Source organism: Hetaerina americana, unplaced genomic scaffold (genome assembly GCF_022747635.1).
Source record: "Hetaerina americana unplaced genomic scaffold, ioHetAmer1.1.p SCAF_6, whole genome shotgun sequence".
NCBI lineage: Eukaryota > Metazoa > Arthropoda > Insecta > Odonata > Calopterygidae > Hetaerina > Hetaerina americana.
Genome location: NW_027287205.1, coordinates 32,364,245 through 32,385,715, shown reverse-complemented (window position 1 = coordinate 32,385,715; position 21,471 = coordinate 32,364,245). Strand labels below are relative to the sequence as shown.

Below are 21,471 nucleotides of genomic sequence, written 5' to 3'. Positions count from 1 at the left end.
TCACCCACATTACACTAAACACTTCGCATAGAGAGAGTGCAGAATGTGAATTTCACTTTTGTGAACATGACTTGAAATTTTATAATTTCAAGTCAGGTTCTCTTTCCATGTCTAAGCGTAATGGCCAAAGTTCTTCTATATATTCCTTCCTTCTCTCTTGGAGCTTTTCTGGTTCTAATATTATCTTAGCTGCTAACACAGATCTTCTCTTCTTATTTCCTGGTAGTGCTTTAACCTTCTTGCAGAGCATACCAATTTCACCCTTCCTTTGGAGGCTTTCCATATCCTTGCACTGCATCTTCCACCATGCTCCTTTTGTTCTATTTGTTACCTGTCTCAGTTTATAATTTAACTCCTTGAACTTACTTCGGTGGTTTTAATTCATCATTCAATCCCAACTGCGAGCCATGGTTTCCGTGTCCTTTTCCAATTAACAGTTCCTATAGTTTCTATTAAGGTATTCGATATCTCGTTTTTGATATATTCCTATTTTTTCTCTTTAGTATTCTGCTACTTTTGCTCAATCATGATTTACTCTACAGCCTGCTGATACTCATTCCATGTTGATCCAGTTAATGCCTCTACCTGCCATTTTCTAACCCTTATCTCCTGTATTACCTTTTTGAATCGATGCTACACTTCATGATGACTACACTGTGAAAAGTCTGCATCCACTCCCAGTAAACTGTGCAAATTAATCATGCCATTCCGAAATCTGTGCCTAACCATATTATAATCTAACTGATACCTTTCTGAATCACCTGGCATTTTTCATGTATACCTATGCCTTTTGTGGTGTCTAAAACAAGTGTTGTCGATGACTAGCCCGTGTATTCAATTGTTTCTGGCTGAACTTTGTGGAAGTTCATGCTTATTAAATGAGGAATATTTCCACTTTTCTTTATAATAAAATGGACTAGCCTGTGTCTTGTACATATCTCAAATGCTTTCTCCCCACAGTCATTCCTCATATCTAAACCATAATCTCTCACCTCATCACCATCTATCTACCTACCATCGCATTCCAATCCCCTTACTATTAAATATTTCCCTATAGGTACACATACAGTTATTTCCTATAGCCTATCGTACGCCTTATTGACTTCTTCCTCCTGATTGCTTCGGGGTATTTATACCAGAACAATGACCAAGTTTGTTGGCTCTGCTTTTATCTATACTAGTAATATTCCATCTGTTACTTGCTCTATTGTAACTATGCTTCTTCCTACCTCTTTATTCAATATTATGGCAACCTCTAATTGGCTCTCTTCCCCTCCGCTGTATATTACTCTACAAGTATGACTCCATTAAGCCCTGCTTACCTTCCATCTCACCTCGCAGAGAGCTAAAATATCTATATTTCCTCTTTTCATCTCTCGCTTAATATTCTTCAATTTTCCTGTCTTCAATATTGTCCTAACGTTCCAAGTTCCTATTCTATTTAGGTCTCCTTCTATGCCGCTGCTGACGAAATGGCTTTGCAAGGGTTTTCTGAGATGATGACCAAAGAAACCTTGCCTCTCCCGCTGCCAGGAATGATGCATGCTCTAGCAGTCATCTCACTAAGAACAGATGCTGAGTGGACTAACTACCTTTCGTCTGGCTCCTACTAACCTTCGACCTATCTGGCATGGGTGACCCAATTATCATTGCTCCTGCCAGCACCGCTCTATGGGTTATCAGAATGCAAAAGCCCTTCCACCACGTTAAGGTTGTATTCCATGGGAGGTTGGTTTCATATGTGATGGTAGAATTCACCTTGTACTAAGCTCGACAGCATGTGAAAGTCACGTCAGGGTTGGGGGCCAGTTCCATTCCCTGTGCTGCCTATGGCTTCCAAGATCTGGTACCCAATAAATTACACAGCTTGGGTGAAGCTGAGGGTTCAATCCCCAGGGATTGAACTCTGGCCCTCCAGTTAGGAGTCCAATGCTCTACACACTGGACCACCACATCCTCTCAAGAAGGGAATATGAATTCATAATTATATTTAGAAATATTTTAATGCATAAAAAAAAACTTGTCATATCTACGTTGTACTCCAATATCCACCAGGGTGAAACTTCAACCATTCGATTATTTTTAAGTTTTGCATACAAAATAACAAGAGATATGAAAAATGATTTATTGTAACTCACTCAGTGGGAAGGGACAAAGTTAGTAGACAAATGACGTTCACAATAAATTAAAATTTATTCTTCACCATAAAAATATAAACCTGAATATAGGATGGAAGAATAGGTAGGTATACGTAATTTTGTTGCCAAACAAACAGTCAATTTTATAACCATTACATTAGTGCAAATGCCTCATAAAAGTATGAAAAGTGCAGCAATCAGAGTACAAACGTACAAAGCATTTTACTTGACCATTTTATAAACAGCACAAATGCCTTCTATTGACACAGCAGTTACAAATCATATTCATTATTTAGTAAGTACATAATTTAGACAACACGCAATTTCACATCATAGTCAAAAGTAGATAAGTGCATTTTAGCAAACATTCAAAAACCATTCAATGCCCTGTCTACTCACTAAACTTCTCACAATAACCAGACTTTTATTGTGCTCTGTGCTAAAGACGGTGAGATCTTTTATACACTACATGTGCCAGGGATTTAATGCCATACAAAAATTAGCACAGCTTTTACATTAATCGTAGTTCTGAGAGCAGTAATTCCAAACAAACTGAATCATTCACAATTCCTGAAGAATTGAATTATGGCATTGGAAAGAAATGGATAGATTCTTTCATATAAAACAATCTCACACTGTATTTAGGAAAACATTGAGCCAAATTAAAGCATAAGTACACGCACTGCATTCAGGAAAATTTTGAGCCAAATTAAAGCATACAAAATATAACAAAAACATTTCATTAAAAATCACTTTCACCAAAATAAAACAATACATAGGCAACTTAAAATGACGTCTCTTACTTGACAGCTAACTTTAACAGCAATGGACTAGTTAAAAATACACACTGGCAGTTCTAGCCTTAAAAAATGTACGGAGTACAGATTATATGGAAGTCATAGTGTAACAGGTATTTCATTCATTCTAATACATTATTCTCACAGTTTTCTCAAATGCATTAAAAATGGGGAAAAACACTTACAAAAACCTTTTGATCACAGGCAAGTTGCCTCCTTGACGGATTAGAAATTCTTAATTCACACTCTTTAGGAGTGATCTGCTTGGAAGCAAATGATTTTTTTCCATTTAAAAGTAAACAGAAAAACCCTCGTTCCTCGGCACAGTTAGGCCTTACATAATGATAAGATTGAAACTGCTTCTGTTTCAGACAAGGACAATCATTATCCCCCCCTGACTTTAAGTACAGCAATACTTCTAATGCACCCTCCAAAAACCTATGGAGGGAATCAAAATAATAAGGTTGAGTGAAACAAACCTTAGGATGTTCACAGAATGTTTATAGCTTCACATCTGATCCATTCTTTGAATGGAAATCAGGATCAAACATGTTAACAATTTGGTCAAAGATAAATACTGTGATTATTACCATTAAGCAAATTCTATCACAGACAAATTTAGAAAATGCCTTCAAAACAAGACAAGGAAAGGACTTAAAGCACACTCTCAAGTGTACAGGCAAGAAATAATAAACATAGATTTCCTTACAATATAAAAAAAGCAAATAAAATTTTTGACATGGTACACTTACATTATAAAAAAGTTCATTGACAACAGTGATATATACATTGCCACATAGGAATTTCAATTCATCCTTGAAAGACTAATATATATGCAAGTCGCACACCATTAGGCCTAAAAAATTACATCAACAAGCGGTGAACATATGCAAATCTACCAAGTCTGGAACATATGATTTCCTATAGCTATGGTGCATTAAATATTAATTCAACACACAAAAAATCATCTAAAATTTAGTCTTGTGGAACACTTCCTTCCAAATGAAAGAAAACAATATTTAACAGCCTGGATGACCAATGAACTAATACCTTCTAAGTGCTTAAAAGTCAATGCTTTCTAAACCCTATGTGAATACTCTTGAGACTGATATACAAGATGAAAGTTCAGTAAATGACTTTTAGTTGGAGTATAAAAAGGGCACAATACAAAAAATTTCCAGGAATGATGAATAATGTTTAAATAATATGAACAAGCATTTAGAAGCTAGAATATGTACATATTAAAAAGCTGATCAACATTAGCAATAAAACTCAGTTGCCCAAATATTGTGCATACTATTCAAGCTCACAGTGCATCAGTTTGAAAATACACACAATCAACATTAACAGCAAACGTTGTCAAAAACAGCATAAAATCTTGCCAAAATTTCACAAATACAAAGATCATAATTAGAAGCAATAGTATTAAATAGTTAACTTTGGTAGTCAATCACATTCAGAGAGTCAAACTCTTCAAATACGATGAATATGATCAGCCTTTGGGAGGGAATTCACCATTCTAACTTCTTTACTTGAAAAAATGGTTAAATATTTCATTGTACTAGTCTCAATAATTGACTAAGCCTTAGGGAAGTAATAAGTTGGACAATAATCATTGTAATAGAAATGTATAAAAAAATTAAAATTAATTCATCAGTGCAATAAAAATAGTGAACAAACACTTCATAAAAAAAACAAAATTAAATAGTTTTAACAAGAGAAATTAGGATCTTAAAAAAATTATAGTCTATACACAGGAAAAATGTTAATCAAATATATGAGCAAAAATAATACTAGTTTTTTTTAAGACACTCAAATGTTCATAACAGTTTCAGCCGTGAAGCTGTTCTTCATTAAAACATCTGATCTTCAAGAAAGTTTCTACCATACCTTTCTCATATTTGCTTGCCTATGGGTGACTTGCAAGCATGGCATTTTTGATTGAATGCATCAAAGTTATTTCCAATAACTAAGGGCTGATGGAAAGGACCGACATAAAAATGTCAAAGTGCCTGACCAATTGAAGACTTGCGTGACATTAGTAGTCACTAAACACTCTCAAAAGCCAAGTGTGGTTCAACACATAAACCACCTCCTCTGCCAAGGAGAAATTTGCAAGAGAGTAAGTGTATTTAAGAATGGATACCCTGAGGATACAGAATGCCAGTTCATCGCGAGAGATTTGAGCAGGAAGTATGCGAACCAGCAATCTCTTCGACTGGTGTTTCATCTTCATGTGGAACTATTCTATACAGTGGTGCAGTCTGTAATAAAACTTGAGCCCCATCCTCTCTATTTAGCTCTCGAAGTTTCCTTATTAAATGGCCTATTTTCAAAAGAAAAAAAAAGAAATATACTATGAAAAGCCATTCAAAAACTACAAATTACTCTTTGTGGGGAGAGACAAAATAATGTTTACTTCTCACACCTATGAGTGAATTTGCAAATCCATGAACTTTGTTCATTAAAAGCTTATAAGGTAAAATAAATGTTTCAAAATATACCACCTCTCAATGATATAATGGACGTGATTTATTTAAGAGTTGCCTGTTTAAGGTCAAAAGGGAAAAATGTTACCAAAGTTGATACTCATAGAATGAGAGCAGCATAGAAATACAGCTTTCTGCAGGCATGATAATTAAAAAACTATTTTGGGAAATGAAATTTTGCATGTAACATTTATTATTACTGGTAGATCTTACTAAATTTTGGGCTAAATCCACAAACCAGAAATGACCATTTTTGCTTTTTATCAAAGTGTGACAAGAACTCTGTCAAAAAAAGTCATAAAATGAGTGGATGGTCCTTGAGATATTTATCATTAAAACTGATATGTATTTCTATGAAACACAATATCACCTTTATTGATAAAATATGAAAGATTTGAGTTATTTGCGTGGAACTTGAACTATGGAATGGTTAAAGAATAGGAATTTTTTTATTCTTTGAACATTTGCCATTTGAAGTTTTTAAATGCTGTATTTTTCTTTGGCCATAAAAATAAGGATCATATGTTGAAGTAATTTGCTAATCATGTCAGTTTTCACTTTTCATAATATATTGTGCATTACATTTTCATATAATTAATTAAATATGTATATGAAATCAGATACCCAGGTTACACAAATTACGGATTTCTATTTTTAATAAATACTGTGGAGCATTTCACAGTCGATCCAAAAATAAATTATGTCATAAAGCTCAAAAACTATATCATAAGCATTTCCATAATTCTTGTGATTATTTCATAGTGGCTTTGTGATTACCTTGGATTTTTTTTTACAATTTTCCTATTTGTTACCTTCATATTGCTAGTACCTATTGTAATAAACCAGTACAGATCCTAATAGATATTCGTCTCCTTGAGATTTCTGCTTAAATACTACCTTGATCAAAAAGTTCCCGGCTCCCTCGACTCCCGCATATGCTATTTTTTTTCCTTTAACACATTCTCTCGGAAGAGTCGCTAGGGTGTATTTTAAGGTGTTTTTAAGGAAAACGGAGAATTGATTGCCTGTCGTCATCAGAACCTCTGGAGATTATTCCCACCCGCTTTCGGCGTGCGTCGGATGTGGGAGATGCGGCGAATTTTTTTTTTAAGAGGAACAAAAAATAAATGTTTTTCTTTTCTCTCTGGATCGAAGAAAAAGAACTTAAATGGTATTTCTCCGTGGCTGTCTTCTCGTTGCGCCGTGCGTTGCGAGCGAATTTTAATTGACGTGCGTCGTATTTCACTCATCCAGTCCGCGCGCGCCTGCCCAATTAACGAGTCACGAACGGGGGCGTGATCGCGAGAATGTCGTGCCCAGTTATTTCGAATGCTGTGCACATTGACTCTCGTCGTTCGCGATTAACATTTTACCTTCGAGTCTCTTTTCCTCAGTAATTCAGACTATTACTTTAGGATGCATTAAGGTGATTTTCGCAGGGTATTGATTGTGACATGAACCAGTCGTACCAATTTGCTCATCTCCATACATTTACATCCTGGTTACGCTTAACCTTCTCACGAGGCTGATGTATAATGAGAATGGCTGTTACTTTTGAAGTGCCTAAACTAGAAATGCAAACCCCAGTTATTTAAATGATCTCATCTCACCCGATTGGGTAGGTGGGATGGGGTTTCTGATGTTTGGGTTCCAAATCTTAAACTGCGGTTAAATTTTCATGGGTGTTTTTCGATACCGCAAATAACCTTATATGATAGTCATCGAAGTTTCTGAAAATTCAAATATTGATCTTATTTCGATAATTTTATGTAATTCATTATGGCTCATGACTCCCAAATCTTGCGGATCACGTTAAAGCCTTATGTCAATGCCATAAGAGTGTCTTTCGGTGGAATGATACATATACTACCTTGATCAAAAAGTTCCCGGAATAACCACCGTGTGGCGCTCCCATCGTTCCGATTTGAGTTCTGTTTTTTTGTTAAATTGGTACATCTGTTGTTGATATTCCCTTTAAATCTTAGTGTCATAACTTGACATTTGCAAAAGTTACGTAGCCAAGAGTACATCTATCTCTGTGTGTGTTGGCGATTTTTTACAATTTCAGAAATGGATTTAAATTTGCAACAACGAACTTGTATTAAATTTTGCGTAAAAAACGGATTTAGTGGCGCACGGACGTTGGAAATGTTGGAAAAGTGTTTCGGCAACGATTCTCTAAAAAAACGGTCGTTTACCAGTGGCACGAGCGGTTCAGAAGTGGTCGTGAGTCAATCGAAGATGATGAACGCAGTGGCAGACCATCGACATCGAAAGTCGGTGAAAAAATTGATAAAGTAAAAGAAATGTTGGTCAATAACCGCAAATTAACCATCAGAGAAATAGCGGAGGACTTGAACATTGCCTATGGATCCGCCCAAGACATTGTGGTTAATGATTTGGGTTTCCGTCGTGTAGCAGCAAAGTTGGTGCCAAAAGACCTCAATTTCATGCAAAAAAGAGACCGTGTTGACGTCGCAAAAGACATGATTTGCGAGGCTGAATCCGATCCCACATTCATCAAAAGGATCATTACTGGAGACGAGACGTGGGTTTATGAGTACGACACGCAATCCAGACATTGCTCCCTCCCTGAGGTTCCCTGTGACTTCTTTCTGTTCAATCGAGTTAAAAAACCATTACGGGGAACGCGTTTTAGCAGCCGAGAGGAAGTAATGGAAAAATCGCAGGAAGCACTGATGGACATACCGAAAACCGAATATAAAAAATGTTTCGAGGATTGGATCAAGCGCTGGCATAAGTGTGTTGCAGTCGATGGGGATTACTTTCAAGGGGACAATATAGATTTAGATGAATAAACTTGTATTTTTAATTTTCTGAATAAATTCCGGGAAATTTTTGATCGAGGTAGTAAATAAAGTTTTACCCAAACAAATAATTTCATTCTTCGCCAGAATTTATGAATTTTAACCAAAAAGTCATCTTATACAACCTGAACTAACAAAACGTATTAAAGGATCAAAATAAATTTAAAGGAATGTAAATGGAAGAGTTGACCTACAATTATTTTGGTAAACCATAGTTACTTAGTTCTGTTTTTTCTAGAGTTTTACCAAATGTTTCCAATTACAAAGTCAAAAAGTGACTGGCGATTATTTTAAGACATATTTTATAAAAAGTATTTCCAAGGATTTGCAAATTGACAAGTTATGAGAAACGGATCCTAAGTTATATGCATAATATTAAATCAATTTCCTTATATAAAAAACCAGGCCTATTTAGTTTTTTGGACAAATAAAATACACATATTCTTTAAAAATTGAGATGTCAAGGCATGGATAAGTTTCTTTTCAGCAGTTCTTGAATTTGATCCACCAAGTTTAAGTTTCCAATTGAGGGAAAGCGTTAATTTCAAAGTTTGAAGTTTCGGAAACCCACAGGTAACACCTTGGCCCATCCATTGCTGCATATTCAAAATATTGTAACATTTCAACTAAAATGTTTGTCAATTGTTCTCATACTGAAAGCAGTTTTCACATTCTCAATTTCCAAAAGATTAGATTTCAGCACATGCCAGACACGTGATAGCATTAAAGGATATAATGAAACGATGAGTTCTTGAGGTCTCATGAAGCATTATTAAATAATTTTTTTCACCAACCATCATTGGAAAATAATAATACATTTAAAATAGAAGGTTTCACACATGAGAATATTAATGAAATTGTACTCATGATTTGATTATTCAGGTTAGGATATCACCATATTAAAACAGATATATTGCAACAACAGATGACATGCATGAAAAATATTCAGGGTGGATATTCATTTTCTATACTCCCCTTGTAAAATTTTCTGGATTTTTCCTCCAGAATGTTTGTTCTCTGATTAGCTGCTTTATTTTTTTACCCTCATCATTACATGTGACTCAGGCCAAGTGAAAATCTGCTTTTTTACAGCTTTAGTTTTTGCCAAGGCCTGCATATGCAATGGCTTAATATAATAAATATGAACTGGTCCCAAAACTAAAAGGAACATTGTTGTCAACAGTGATTCTCTATTAAAATATCATAATTCTGATTATTTAATAAAATGAATCCCCTTTCCTGAATTTCAGATGCTATATGCATGTAATAACTCCTGAATTTTTCTCATTTTTCCAACTAAATTGCCACCCATTATTTTCAGTCAGCAATTACTTAAATACCTAATAGTTAAGTAGTGCATCAAATACATCTATATTTAATATCTATATGTATCAATATTTAATAGTGTATCAAAAGATGTCACTTAAATAAACTGCTTTTGGCCTAATTCCCTGACATTATAATTCAACTTGATTAAATAGACTAATTGAAATAAAAGAAATATTAAAAAAATAATAATGCAGCCTTTCACAAACAATTTTTGCCCATTTTTTAATTTAATATTTTCATATAAATTTTATTATAATAAATATAAATCATTGAAACTAGAATTCCTGTCATACGCATGAATAGTATTTAGACAGTGTACCCACTATTTGGAAATATGACCTCTTGCATGTTTAATATTAAACCTACAAGTGATACCATACATACCAATGCTGGTAGCTCCAAATCTTGCCCACTCATCCAGCAAGCGAGCCGTTTGGCTGATTGGTTGACCACTAATTAGGACAGGAGTAAGGGCAGGCGTCACAGATGGTGTGTCTAGGGAAGCAATCTTGTCAGCCATACCAAGCTGCACAGCTAAGAGACACCAATCCTTCCCTAAGGGATCTGGTGGGTCAAGAAGTCGGCATAGCATTTGACGGCAAGCTGTGCTCAGTGATGTGACAGGCAATTCCCCACCAGTCACAACCACGCTGGCAATCTAGTCAAATTAAAAGTTGAACTTTGATTAACCATGCGGTATATTTACCAAATGTCACCGGCTGAATGTTAATCACTTGGTAAATTTGAGGTCATTTTTTTTAAGGTAAGAGAAAAGTCAGCAGAAAAGAATTCATCCCAGGAATTTCAGAGTGAATTCAGTGGAACCTCATAATATGAGCATAATAAGTTCCGCGATCTTTCGTGCAATGCCAAACACTTATTTTGTGAAACAACTTTTAGCATATAAATTAATGAAAAACATGATAATACGTTCCATGCCAAAAAATAAATAAAATAAATTTTGTACAAAAAAAATAAATTATGTACAAGGTTTACTCAAAGAAAATTATGCATTCATTGTTTAGGACTGTGGATCATATTCACCTATTCTTTTATTACCTATCACCTATTCTGCAAAAGCAAAAAGAATCAAAATAAATTACTAATTATTTATGACATTTAACGAATCTCTTTTTACTAGAAAGCTGTCTAGTGACATTTTTTTTGCTGACGCTTCGAAGTTTGATAAAAATGCAACTCAGAATGATCGTTTAATAAAGTTATGGTATGCATGGCCACTACCTTATTAGGTCAATGCCTTGTACGTATGATACAATGCAAAAGTTTCCCATTACCTCCACATCACATTTAGCCTGCTGTTTTGAACAAACACTTCTTGAAGGCTTGTGGAATTTCCGTATGGTAAACAATCAGGGGTTTAATTATCAAATTACTGCTTACATTTGTGCAAAATAGGAGCGTGAAATTGCCTTTTGGTCCAGCAATGCATTCTCTTCTACTGTTATGTGCACAAATATAGGTTTGCTTGGGCATCTTCTTCCCGAAGAGAACCATCTTGTTGCAATTAAATACATGTTGTGGCAGGTAACTTTCAGAACAACCTTTATGAAATTACCAATTAAGTTCCTTCCCACCTTTGACGCAGAGCTTGCTGCATCACTATGCCTCACAACACCGTGGATGATGGTTCTCCTTGTAAACTTATTGAATAATGCATAAATTTAAAGACTTTTTTAGCCTCTGATGATCCTGACATCTTTTTAATGAGGTCAGCAAAAATGACATTCCCCTTCTCATAAATTATATTCTCGTCAATATTATCACATTGTAATTGCTTTTCATTTATGCATATGAGAAACAACCTTTCAACATCGCTGAGAATACATAATCTTTGCATAGATACTCTTGTCACTCAATTTGAAGCATCTATCTCATTAGTCTTGTCTGTGTTCTTGAAGAAAAGGCCATTCATTGATATCGACCTATTGTTGATGTGCATACTAGATCAGCCATGCTCACAACTTGTTCTGGATTTTCAATGACTTTCCTTTTCATTTCTACTAGTATTTTTATTCTTTTATGGCTTACCTCACATGGATTTGTCTTCAGGGTCATTTTTAAAACTATGCACAATTTTTATGAAACTTTGCACAAAAAAATCACTAATAATATGTTTGAACACAAATTTGAAAAAATGTGTCAACTAGTGATGCTAAGATGCTAGTGGAATGAGTGCTAGAGACAAACTGTAATAGCAGGCATGCAATGAATCTGAGTATTCCCTTCTTCTCATCATTTGTTGTGCAAAAAGTCGCTCATTGAGCAAGTCATTTTTGAGACCAATATTTTTGCTCATTATACGAATTACTCGCTGTGCAAGGTGCTTGTAAAGCAAGTTTCCACTGTAATTTTATTTTCATTACTATTCTCATAACATCTCTGATGGTTCCTGTGCCCTCCGAGATACTGATAAAAGTAGCTTTGCCATCTGGTATCCGTCCCAAAGGTTGAACCAACATGCTAAGTTTGCTTGCATCCTAAGAAAAAGGATGATGTTATATGCTGAACTGCTACAAACTCTTGTTCTCTCAGTTAAAATTGAGGAAAAAATGATATTGTCATAATGGATAATCTACCTAGCATACGGGGTACGGGGGTAAGATATCAGCAACTACCACGAGCAAACAAAGTTTTCATTATATTTTACTTTATTTAGGGCATTTGCTCATATAAGTCAATTTTATTTGAGCCACACATTTTCAGAACGTAAAAATTATTTGCCTGGGCCGGGATGATTTTTACACTTTGAAAATGTCGCACGACTGCTTTGACTAGATAACTCATTGGCTAATATGCATTTCATGCATATTGGCTAATGACTCAGCTGAAGCATCTCTCGCCATTCTTTGAATATCAACATCCAACTAAATCAATGATATTCATTCTTCCATTTCAGTTAAGTTGTTTATGATTACAAAATATTCACTACTAACAGCACCATTCAGTACAACCGACCAAACAGAAAATAATGGTGTATGTACAAAGATTAGTGATCAGCATTCTGATCAAATCTGGATATAATCTTAAAATATGATTGAATATAAAATAGTAGTATAATCATCCACTGAGATGAATTATTTTCATTTTATTGTCTATCAAATTAGATTTTTGGGGGATGGAAGACAATTTTATGTAAGGAAGCAATTTTAAAATAACTTGATGTCATTGAAACAACTATATTGAAGAGCACAACTGAGAATTTTAACTGCTAGTAGAGGTAAAATAATGTACCATTTAATACCAGAATTTATACTTATTATTGAATATTTACAGAATAAAAGAGGGGCAGCAACTTGACAGGAAACCAATAGGATCTATTTTTTTCATTAATAAGTCCACGATCATGAATGAATTTCAGAGTTTTTTACCAATGAAGCAATTTAATAGACTTTTTTTGGGAGAAAATTCTTTCTCAATCATAATTTAAGATGCATTAAATACTTTTTTGGACAACCTGGCTTGGCATTTAATTCAAGAAAATATTGTCCTAAAATACAAAAAGAAGCTGCATTAACATTAAATGTCTATTGTGAAAAATAGATATTGTGCATTTGTGGCGGTCACCACATTTCATCTATCAACTAGTCTTCCCAGTCTTCCCACCAGAGGACAGCACTAGAGAGCGGAGACGAAGGCGCATAAACCAATTAGCCGCCAGTCCGCAGCAAGAGCTATCGCGACAAGCAGCAACTTGTACCGTCCGCACCTACGGACATTCTGTAACTGAGCAGCGTGTTAATAAACGTTCCGCAGTGTTCTTTCAGTAGCTGTTTTCTCTTATTTTTGTAGTCGCTTCCACTTCCCCCTTCAGACGCAACAAGTGGTGACCCCGACGTGATCGTCCCTGCTCAGTTTTCCCGTTTGTTCTCGTGGGGCCACGTGGTCCGGTGACGCTGCGTTGGTGTTTGTGTGATCGCGGTACATTATGGCCAGCGAACCGGCAAATGCGGACCTTAATCGCGTGTCCATCCGTGTGCCGCCCTTTTGGGTGGAAAAACCCAGTTTGTGGTTTTCTCAGTTGGAGAGCCAGTTCGCGCTAAGCGGTACAACTCAAGACTCGACCAAGTTTTACCATGTCGTCGGCGTATTAGAAAATCACTACGCCCAGGAGGTAGAAGATATCATCACAAATCCCCCTAGCGAAGGAAAATACGAGCGGCTAAAATCCGAGTTAATCCGACGCCTCTCCACATCCACCGAACACAAACTTAGGCGGCTGCTGAAGCATGAAGAAATCGGCGATCGGAAGCCAAGCCAATTTCTACGTCACCTCCGAAATTTGGCCGGTTCATCCGTAAACGAGGAATTCCTGCGTTCGCTATGGCTAAATCGCCTGCCAACGAATATGCAGGCCATCCTGACGGCTCACGATGGCATCGATTTAGATGGATTGTCGGTGCTCGCCGATAAGATCGGCGAGGTATGGCTCCGGTCACAGGTAGCCAACATGGCGGTAGGCGTCCCTAACATGGCGGCAAGCGCACCCAGCACAACGGCAGCCGTATCCAACATGGCGACCAGCGCATCTGACGACGGAATCGACACCCTGATGAAGCGCGTCGACGATTTGACGCGCCTGGTGGCTGCCCTGTCCGTCAATCGCGACACTAGGTGGAGTCGCTCACGCTCACGGAGCCGAAAACAAAGCCAGTCCCGTGGGTCCTCACGGAATTCGGATGGGAGAAGAGACGTTTGCTGGTACCACCGTCGGTTTGGCGCCAATGCCCGGAAGTGCACGACTCCGTGCTCCTATGCGTCGGAAAACCCCTAGGGCAGTCGGTGACGGCGGCCTCCGACGGTAGTCCCAAACCATGCCGCTTGTACGTGACAGACCGAAACACCAAGGTGCGGTTTTTGGTAGATACTGGGTCCGATTTGTGTGTTTTTCCTAGAGACAAAGTGAAAGGGCCCCGCTCCAAGACTGATTACAAGCTGTTTGCTGCGAACAGCAGTATTATTTGTACGTATGGTTGGATGACCTTTAGCCTTAACCTCGGCCTCCGTCGCGATTTTTCGTGGCGTTTCGTTGTCGCGGACGTGTCACAACCTATCATTGGGGCGGACTTTCTAAAATTCTACGGGTTATTGGTGGACATGCGTAACCAGAGATTGGTTGATGGACTCACTACCATTTCAGTCCCCGGGAGTTACGCCCAACCTTCTCCCGATCAAGTGAAATCTTTGAGCGGTCATTCTCGTTACCACGAATTGCTTGCTAACTTCCCAGAAATCACGAGACCCGCAGGCGTCCCTCATAGCGTTGAACATGCTACAATGCATTATATTCGCACCACACCAGGTCAGCCCGTTTCGTGTAAGTCACGTCGTTTGGCACCAGACAGGCTCGCCCTCGCGAAACGCGAATTCGAGGCAATGCTCAAATTAGGGATTGTGCGTCGGTCCGAAAGCAGCTGGTCGTCCGCTCTCCATCTGGTCCCAAAGAAAACCGGCGAGTGGCGGCCCTGCGGGGACTACAGAGCCCTCAATGCCCGCACCTTACCTGATAAATATCCGGTGCCCCACATACAGGATTTTGCGCACACCTTATTCGGCAAATCGGTGTTTTCCAGGCTAGATCTTGTGCGTGCCTATCACCAAATTCCGATATATCCTGAAGATATCCCCAAGACTGCCCTCATAACGCCCTTCGGGTTATTCGAGTTTCCGTTCATGTCTTTCGGACTCCGCAACGCGGCACAGACATTTCAAAGGTTCATGGACGAAGTACTCAGAGGGTTGGACTTTTGTTATTGTTACATCGATGACATATTAGTGGCTTCCTCGTCAGATGAGGAGCACGTGCAACACCTGAGGGAGATATTTGGCAGGTTTTCTCGGTACGGCCTATTGATTAACTCTGCAAAATGCGTGTTCGGTGCACCTAAAGTGGATTTTTTAGGATACTCTGTCACGGCGGACGGTATCCGGCCTCTCGAAGAGAAAGTGAGTGCCGTAAACAATTTTCCTGAACCAAAAACTGTGAAGGATCTGCGCCAGTTTTTAGGCATGTTGAATTTTTACCGGCGATTCATCCCCAATGCCGCCACTCTTCAGGCTCCACTCCACAGTGCCCTCACGGGGCAGATAAAGAGCAACCAACCTATCAACTGGACGGCGGAGAGGCGACAGGCATTCAACAACTGTAAAGACAGCCTCGCGAAAGCTGCCCTTCTAGCCCATCCCAACCCCGACGCTCCTTTCGCCCTCGTCGTAGACGCGTCAGATATTTCACTCGGTGCAGCCTTACAGCAGAAATGCGGGCAAGGGTGGCAGCCGCTTGCCTTTTACACAACTAAATTGACACCAACTGAACGAAATTACAGCGCGTACGAATGTGAACTCCTTGCCGTGTACAAAGCCATTAAGTATTTCCGCCACATGGTGGAGGGGAGATCATTCACGGTCTATACCGATCACAAGCCTTTAACGTTTGCCCTGCAAAAGAAGGCTGATCAGTGCTCCCCTCGACAATTTCGTCATTTAGACTTTATCTCCCAATTCACCACGGACATTCGTCATGTCTCCGGAGTGGAAAATGTGGTCGCCGACGCTCTCAGCAGAGTGACAGCAATTAGTGCCTCCATTGACTATGAGGCACTGGCAGCCTCCCAAACGTGTGATGAAGAAATGCAGCAGTTCTTGACACCCGACTCCCCTTTGTGTCTTAAAAAGTTAAAGGTCCCCGGTGGAAACGTGGAAGTATATTGCGACACTTCATCCACCACGGTACGACCATACCTAACAGCCCCATTCCGCAAAGGTGCGTTTAACATGCTACATTCCCTTCCCCACCCTGGCATCCGAACCTCTGTCAAGCTGGTTGCCGAGCATTTCGTGTGGCCCTCCCTACGTAAAGATTGCCGCAATTGGGCCCGATCCTGCTTGGAATGCCAAAAGTGCAAAATTCATCGCCACGTCCATTCACCTGTCGGGAGTTTCCCTCTTCCCACAGGACGGTTCCATCATATCCATGTGGACATCATCGGTCCCCTGCCCCACTCCAATGGTTTCCGCTACTGTTTAACGATCGTTGACCGATTCACACGATGGCCAGAGGTATTTCCCATCCCAGATATTTCAGCGGAGGTCGTGGTAAGGACGCTGGTTTCTGGATGGTTTGCCCGATTCGGAGTTCCGCAGAAAATAACCACTGACCGTGGTTCGCAGTTCACCTCCTCTCTATTTCAGGACTTAGCAAAGACTTCCAGTGCAGAACACCTATGAACAACAGCCTATCATCCTGCCGCTAATGGTTTGGTGGAACGTTTGCACCGCCATTTAAAGGCAGCCATTATGTGCCATACCGATCAAAGCTGGTCAGATGTCCTCCCATGGGTACTACTCGGCATTCGATCAGCATGGAGAGAGGACCTGAAGGCCACCCCTGCCATGATGGTGTATGGAGAACCATTACGCCTGCCTGGAGAGTTCTTCTCACCCCAAATGAATCTTCCTATTGCTGAGACCCACTTCGCCGCACAGCTGAGAGGTCATATGCAGCAATTGCACCCTCTTCCCATCACCCGTCACGGAGAGAAGGCCGTTTTTCAGCACCGTGATTTGGCCTCCTCATCCCAAGTGTTTGTGCGCCACGAGGCGACCAAGCGTGCACTCCAGCCACCATATGATGGGCCTTTCGAAGTGATAAATAGGACGGAAAAATATTTCACCCTTCGAGTCAATGGGAAGGAGTCAACGGTATCTATTGATAGACTTAAGCCAGCCTTCTTTTTGAAAGATGACAGCCATCAAGATAGGATGACTACTACGTCCAGTCCCTCCGAATCCCAAGAGGCTGAAGAGCAGCCCAGAACAACTATGCCCCCAGCAGTGAGCACCCGAAGTGGCCGCCGGGTCCAGTTCCCAAGGAATCTGAGGGATTTTGCTTTGTAAATTGTTTTTTTTTATTTGTTTTTCCCTTCTTTCCATCTCCTTTTAGCCAGGCTTAACCACTGCAAGGGGGGTGATGTGGCGGTCACCACATTTCATCTATCAACTAGTCTTCCCAGTCTTCCCACCAGAGGACAGCACTAGAGAGCGGAGACGAAGGCGCATAAACCAATTAGCCGCCAGTCCGCAGCAAGAGCTATCGCGACAAGCAGCAACTTGTACCGTCCGCACCTACGGACATTCTGTAACTGAGCAGCATGTTAATAAACGTTCCGCAGTGTTCTTTCAGTAGCTGTTTTCTCTTATTTTTGTAGTCGCTTCCACTTCCCCCTTCGGACGCGACACATTCAGGCAACCAGGGTTTATCAGGGGGAAAAAGAGACTGATCCACTGATATAATGCACAAAATTAACAAAACCAATATTTATGGAGCAGAAATTGAAATAGCATCTTTTTCTCTCCATTTTCCAGGTCTTCACCACATACTGAGCTCCCATTGTATGTGGTCAAGACCCAAAAACCGGAGCGAAATTCTTCTGACAAATATCATGAAAACCATAGGAACCAAGATTTATAGCATCTCCTACTGATCATCTTCTCCTTCATTGAAATTTATTGCCTATTCTTCACATTGAAATTGATAATGCCGACCATTTTGATTCTTGAGTTACAACAAGATTCTTTCTCAATTGACTCGTTATAATTAGTGTATTATTCTGAGAACATTGGAACTCTACAATGATCATTCCTTTTGATAATATATTTTTCTCATAAGCAATACACACACCCCCACCTTTTATCACTTTTATCTTACCTCCTCGGCTCCAAATCCTATTAAATCCAGCATGGATTCTTCTTTTTCAGTCAGAGGATTTAGAAGTTTGGCATCAAGCCCTCCATTAAAAACTGCTTCCAATAGCTGTCCAGGTGACCAACAGTACACTACTTCACAATGTTCTGCCAACTGCTTGGCACTTAGCACATGCTTCTCTACAGGTAGACCAGGACTCATTTCCAGCAACACCTGTTAAATTATAATGACATCTAAAAAACAAGGTAGCCACAATAAAGGACTATTAAAATACCTGAACTTCACCATTTTACTTCTCCAAAATATAAAAAATATGATATAGAATATGAAAATACTATCTTCAACTTCACCTCAACCAACAAAAAATTTAACATTTACCTAACAGGTAAGCAACCACCAGCTCACAGCCCATGACTAAGAAATAGCTGAAATATTATTAAAGGAAAGAAATCACCTAGAGCATATTTTCTTTCTGACGGGAGTTATGAAAAAATAGTTAAGGCTTAGTCGGCCTAAAATTTAAAAAGCTCATTGGAACACTATGATGTGTGACCCATGAGATAAGAAATGATGGTGAAGAGGGGAGGTTGGGAGAAGATGTAACTGAAGAAAGCTTCACAATAATGTGGTTTGCCATGCATCCATTGATAGTAGTGGAACCAGCTGATCCATTCTAATCCCTCCCTATCGTTTTTTTCTATATAAAACCAACAGTTTTCAACCGGAAAGTCGGTATGGTAGGTGCTGGTAGAGAGCACCCAATATTATGGTCAACAGCATGTGAAACTTACACATCAGGATAGGGTGACCAGATCCTTAACCTGTGCCACCCATGGTTTCCCAGAAAGTTCTGGTACCTGGATAATCACACAGTTTGGGTGAAGCAGAGGTGTGCTTAAGTATTGAATCTGGGCCCTCTAAGTCAGTAGTCCAATGTCCTAACCCTAGGCTACCACATCTTTACATATTTCTACCCATAAAACATCACCATGAAAAGTAACATGTAGTACTTATATGAATACTTATTCCAAAGAAAAAGGTTTTTAAAAATGTATCATTCTGTTAGTGAGAATATAGTTAACAAACTCTTTATATTATTTCCTCATGATGACATCATTGCAAAGTGTAATTAAACACTCTTTGACCAGTGATGATCCTGGTGTCTTCTTAATATGTTAGCAAAAATCACTATCACCTCACAAATGATACTCTTGTTAATAGTGTCACATTGCTATTGATTTTCATTAATATATGAGAAGGAACCTTTCAACATTGTTGAGAATACATGACTGTTACGTTAACATTCTTGTCACCCCCTTTGAAACATATATCTCCTTAATGTTGCCCTTGTTCTTAAGGATGATGCAAATCATTGGTGTAAATCAATTGTATTTAATTATAGTAGGTAATCTACTGGTTAAAGTAGTCTTTGGATGGACGCAACAACCAAATAATGGTCTTATCTCTCCTAACCAAACAAAACCCAACATCCTACTCTAAAACAAGCCCCTCTTCACTTCCGTATACTTCCTTCCCCCCTTCATTCCATTCAAAATCCTATCCAATTCCTGCCCCTTCCTTGTTTGCCTAACATTCTCCCCTTTATCACAGTCTTCAACATCCCAATGCCAATCAATACACTTTGCATCCATTTTTCCTGTTTCCTTAAGATTTCTCTCAATGAGCATGCTAAATCAGCCTCACTCACACATCAATTTCGCTTTTAAATGATTTTACTTTTAATTTTTATGGCCATTTTTATTCTCTTATGGCTTTCTTCTGGTGGCCTTTCTTTTGGATCATTAAAGGTCATTGAGGGTCATTAAACTTTGCACAAAAAAATCAGAAAAAATAAGTCTAAATACAAGGTTAGAAAAATGTGTGATCACTAGTGACACTAAGTTTCTAGCAAAATGATTGCTTAACACAGACTGAGGCAGCAGGCATGCAATCTAGGACTTCTCCTCTCCTCACACTCTTTAACATTGCAAGCAAGTTATTTTGTTTACAATATCTTTTGCTCATTATGCAAAGTATTAGCCATGTGAGGTGCTCATTAAATTAAGTTTCACCATAAAAAAATTTGAATTGTTCTAAGGAAGAGGTATTTGACATTGATTAACAATGCACTGGACAGTTTACTTTGAAATTGTCTCATTTGCACATATTATTTTATCTTATGAACCATTAATGAATAAAGAATATTATTAGCATATATTTTTTCTAGTTTTCCAAAAATGGCTAGCTGACAATGATGTACCTTATAAAATGTGTTGCTTCAATGTTTGGACGAATCAAGAATAAACATCATTAATACACTATGTTAAGCTTTGAAGACACATGAAACTTGAGTGTCCTCCCTCCCTATTAAATTTGTTAAAAAGACAATTTATAATATATAAAAGCATTTCATTCAATGGAAATACCTACTTGATCCACTATTCCCAAAAGTTCCTCAAGAAAATAAAAGCAAGGAACTCTTGAGGTTGTAGGCCCTCGAACTTTTATTTCAATGGCTTCTCCATCTTCCTCAAGGGTAAGCAAACTCTCGACCAAACCAGAACATAACTTTGAGCCCCGAAGCCACTGATAGAGATCACTGTCTGGATCTGATGTATTCTGAATTGCTCTTCTAAGGTGAACCTGAAATATAATTGTGAAGACGTTTGTCATTCAAATTTCAGTAGGATATACAATTAAGTTTCCTCAACCTCTTCCGTTACATATTATGATTAGATGAGTTTTAGCACATTTCAGGCAAGTTTTTGCATCATTTTTAATCATTTACAAAATTTCAAAATTTGGGTGAACTTTTGGTTAATTGTAGAAAAACTTAAAATGATACTTTTTCTAGCATATGAGGAGATTGGTATTTAGTTTAACATGATTCTTAGTACAAACTCACACCTTCAGCACAAAAGAACTCCTGGGCCTTTACATTCAAGTAAATGTATTTCAGGAGCAAAGAAAACATGAATCCTTGATTTTTTTAAACTCTCTTCTTCAGTATAACATAATCAATTCCAGGTAATAGTTGCCATAATGGCATAGTGAAGCCACCCTCAGAAAGTTACCAAAATAAAAACTCTTTATGATTTTTGTTATTTTAAAAAGAAATAAAATTCTGAACATGCCATACATCTTGATACAAATATTGAGGCTTGCGGG

General features: G+C 38.5%; 2 protein-coding genes across 5 annotated transcripts in view; one reads left to right on the top strand and one right to left on the bottom strand.

Annotated features, from left to right (window-relative positions):
* Window positions 1–2,174: 2,174 nt before the first annotated feature.
* LOC139695534 (death-associated protein kinase 1-like) overlaps window positions 2,175–21,471 on the bottom strand; it is an 89,321-nt gene continuing 70,024 nt past the window's right edge. For all 4 annotated transcript variants that reach the window (XM_071594369.1, XM_071594372.1, XM_071594373.1 and 1 more), the window contains 4 exons: window positions 20,734–20,946; window positions 18,307–18,516; window positions 9,966–10,239; window positions 2,175–5,261 (listed from right to left, as the gene is read on the bottom strand). In XM_071594369.1, the coding sequence (XP_071450470.1) occupies window positions 5,104–5,261; window positions 9,966–10,239; window positions 18,307–18,516; window positions 20,734–20,946 (855 nt within the window). In that variant the 3' untranslated portion in view covers window positions 2,175–5,103. The remainder of the gene's footprint in view (window positions 5,262–9,965; window positions 10,240–18,306; window positions 18,517–20,733; window positions 20,947–21,471) is intronic.
* On the top strand, window positions 13,528–14,373 carry LOC139695200 (uncharacterized). The gene has a single exon (XM_071593886.1). The coding sequence runs from the start codon at window positions 13,528–13,530 to the stop codon at window positions 14,371–14,373; it is 846 nt and encodes a 281-aa protein (XP_071449987.1).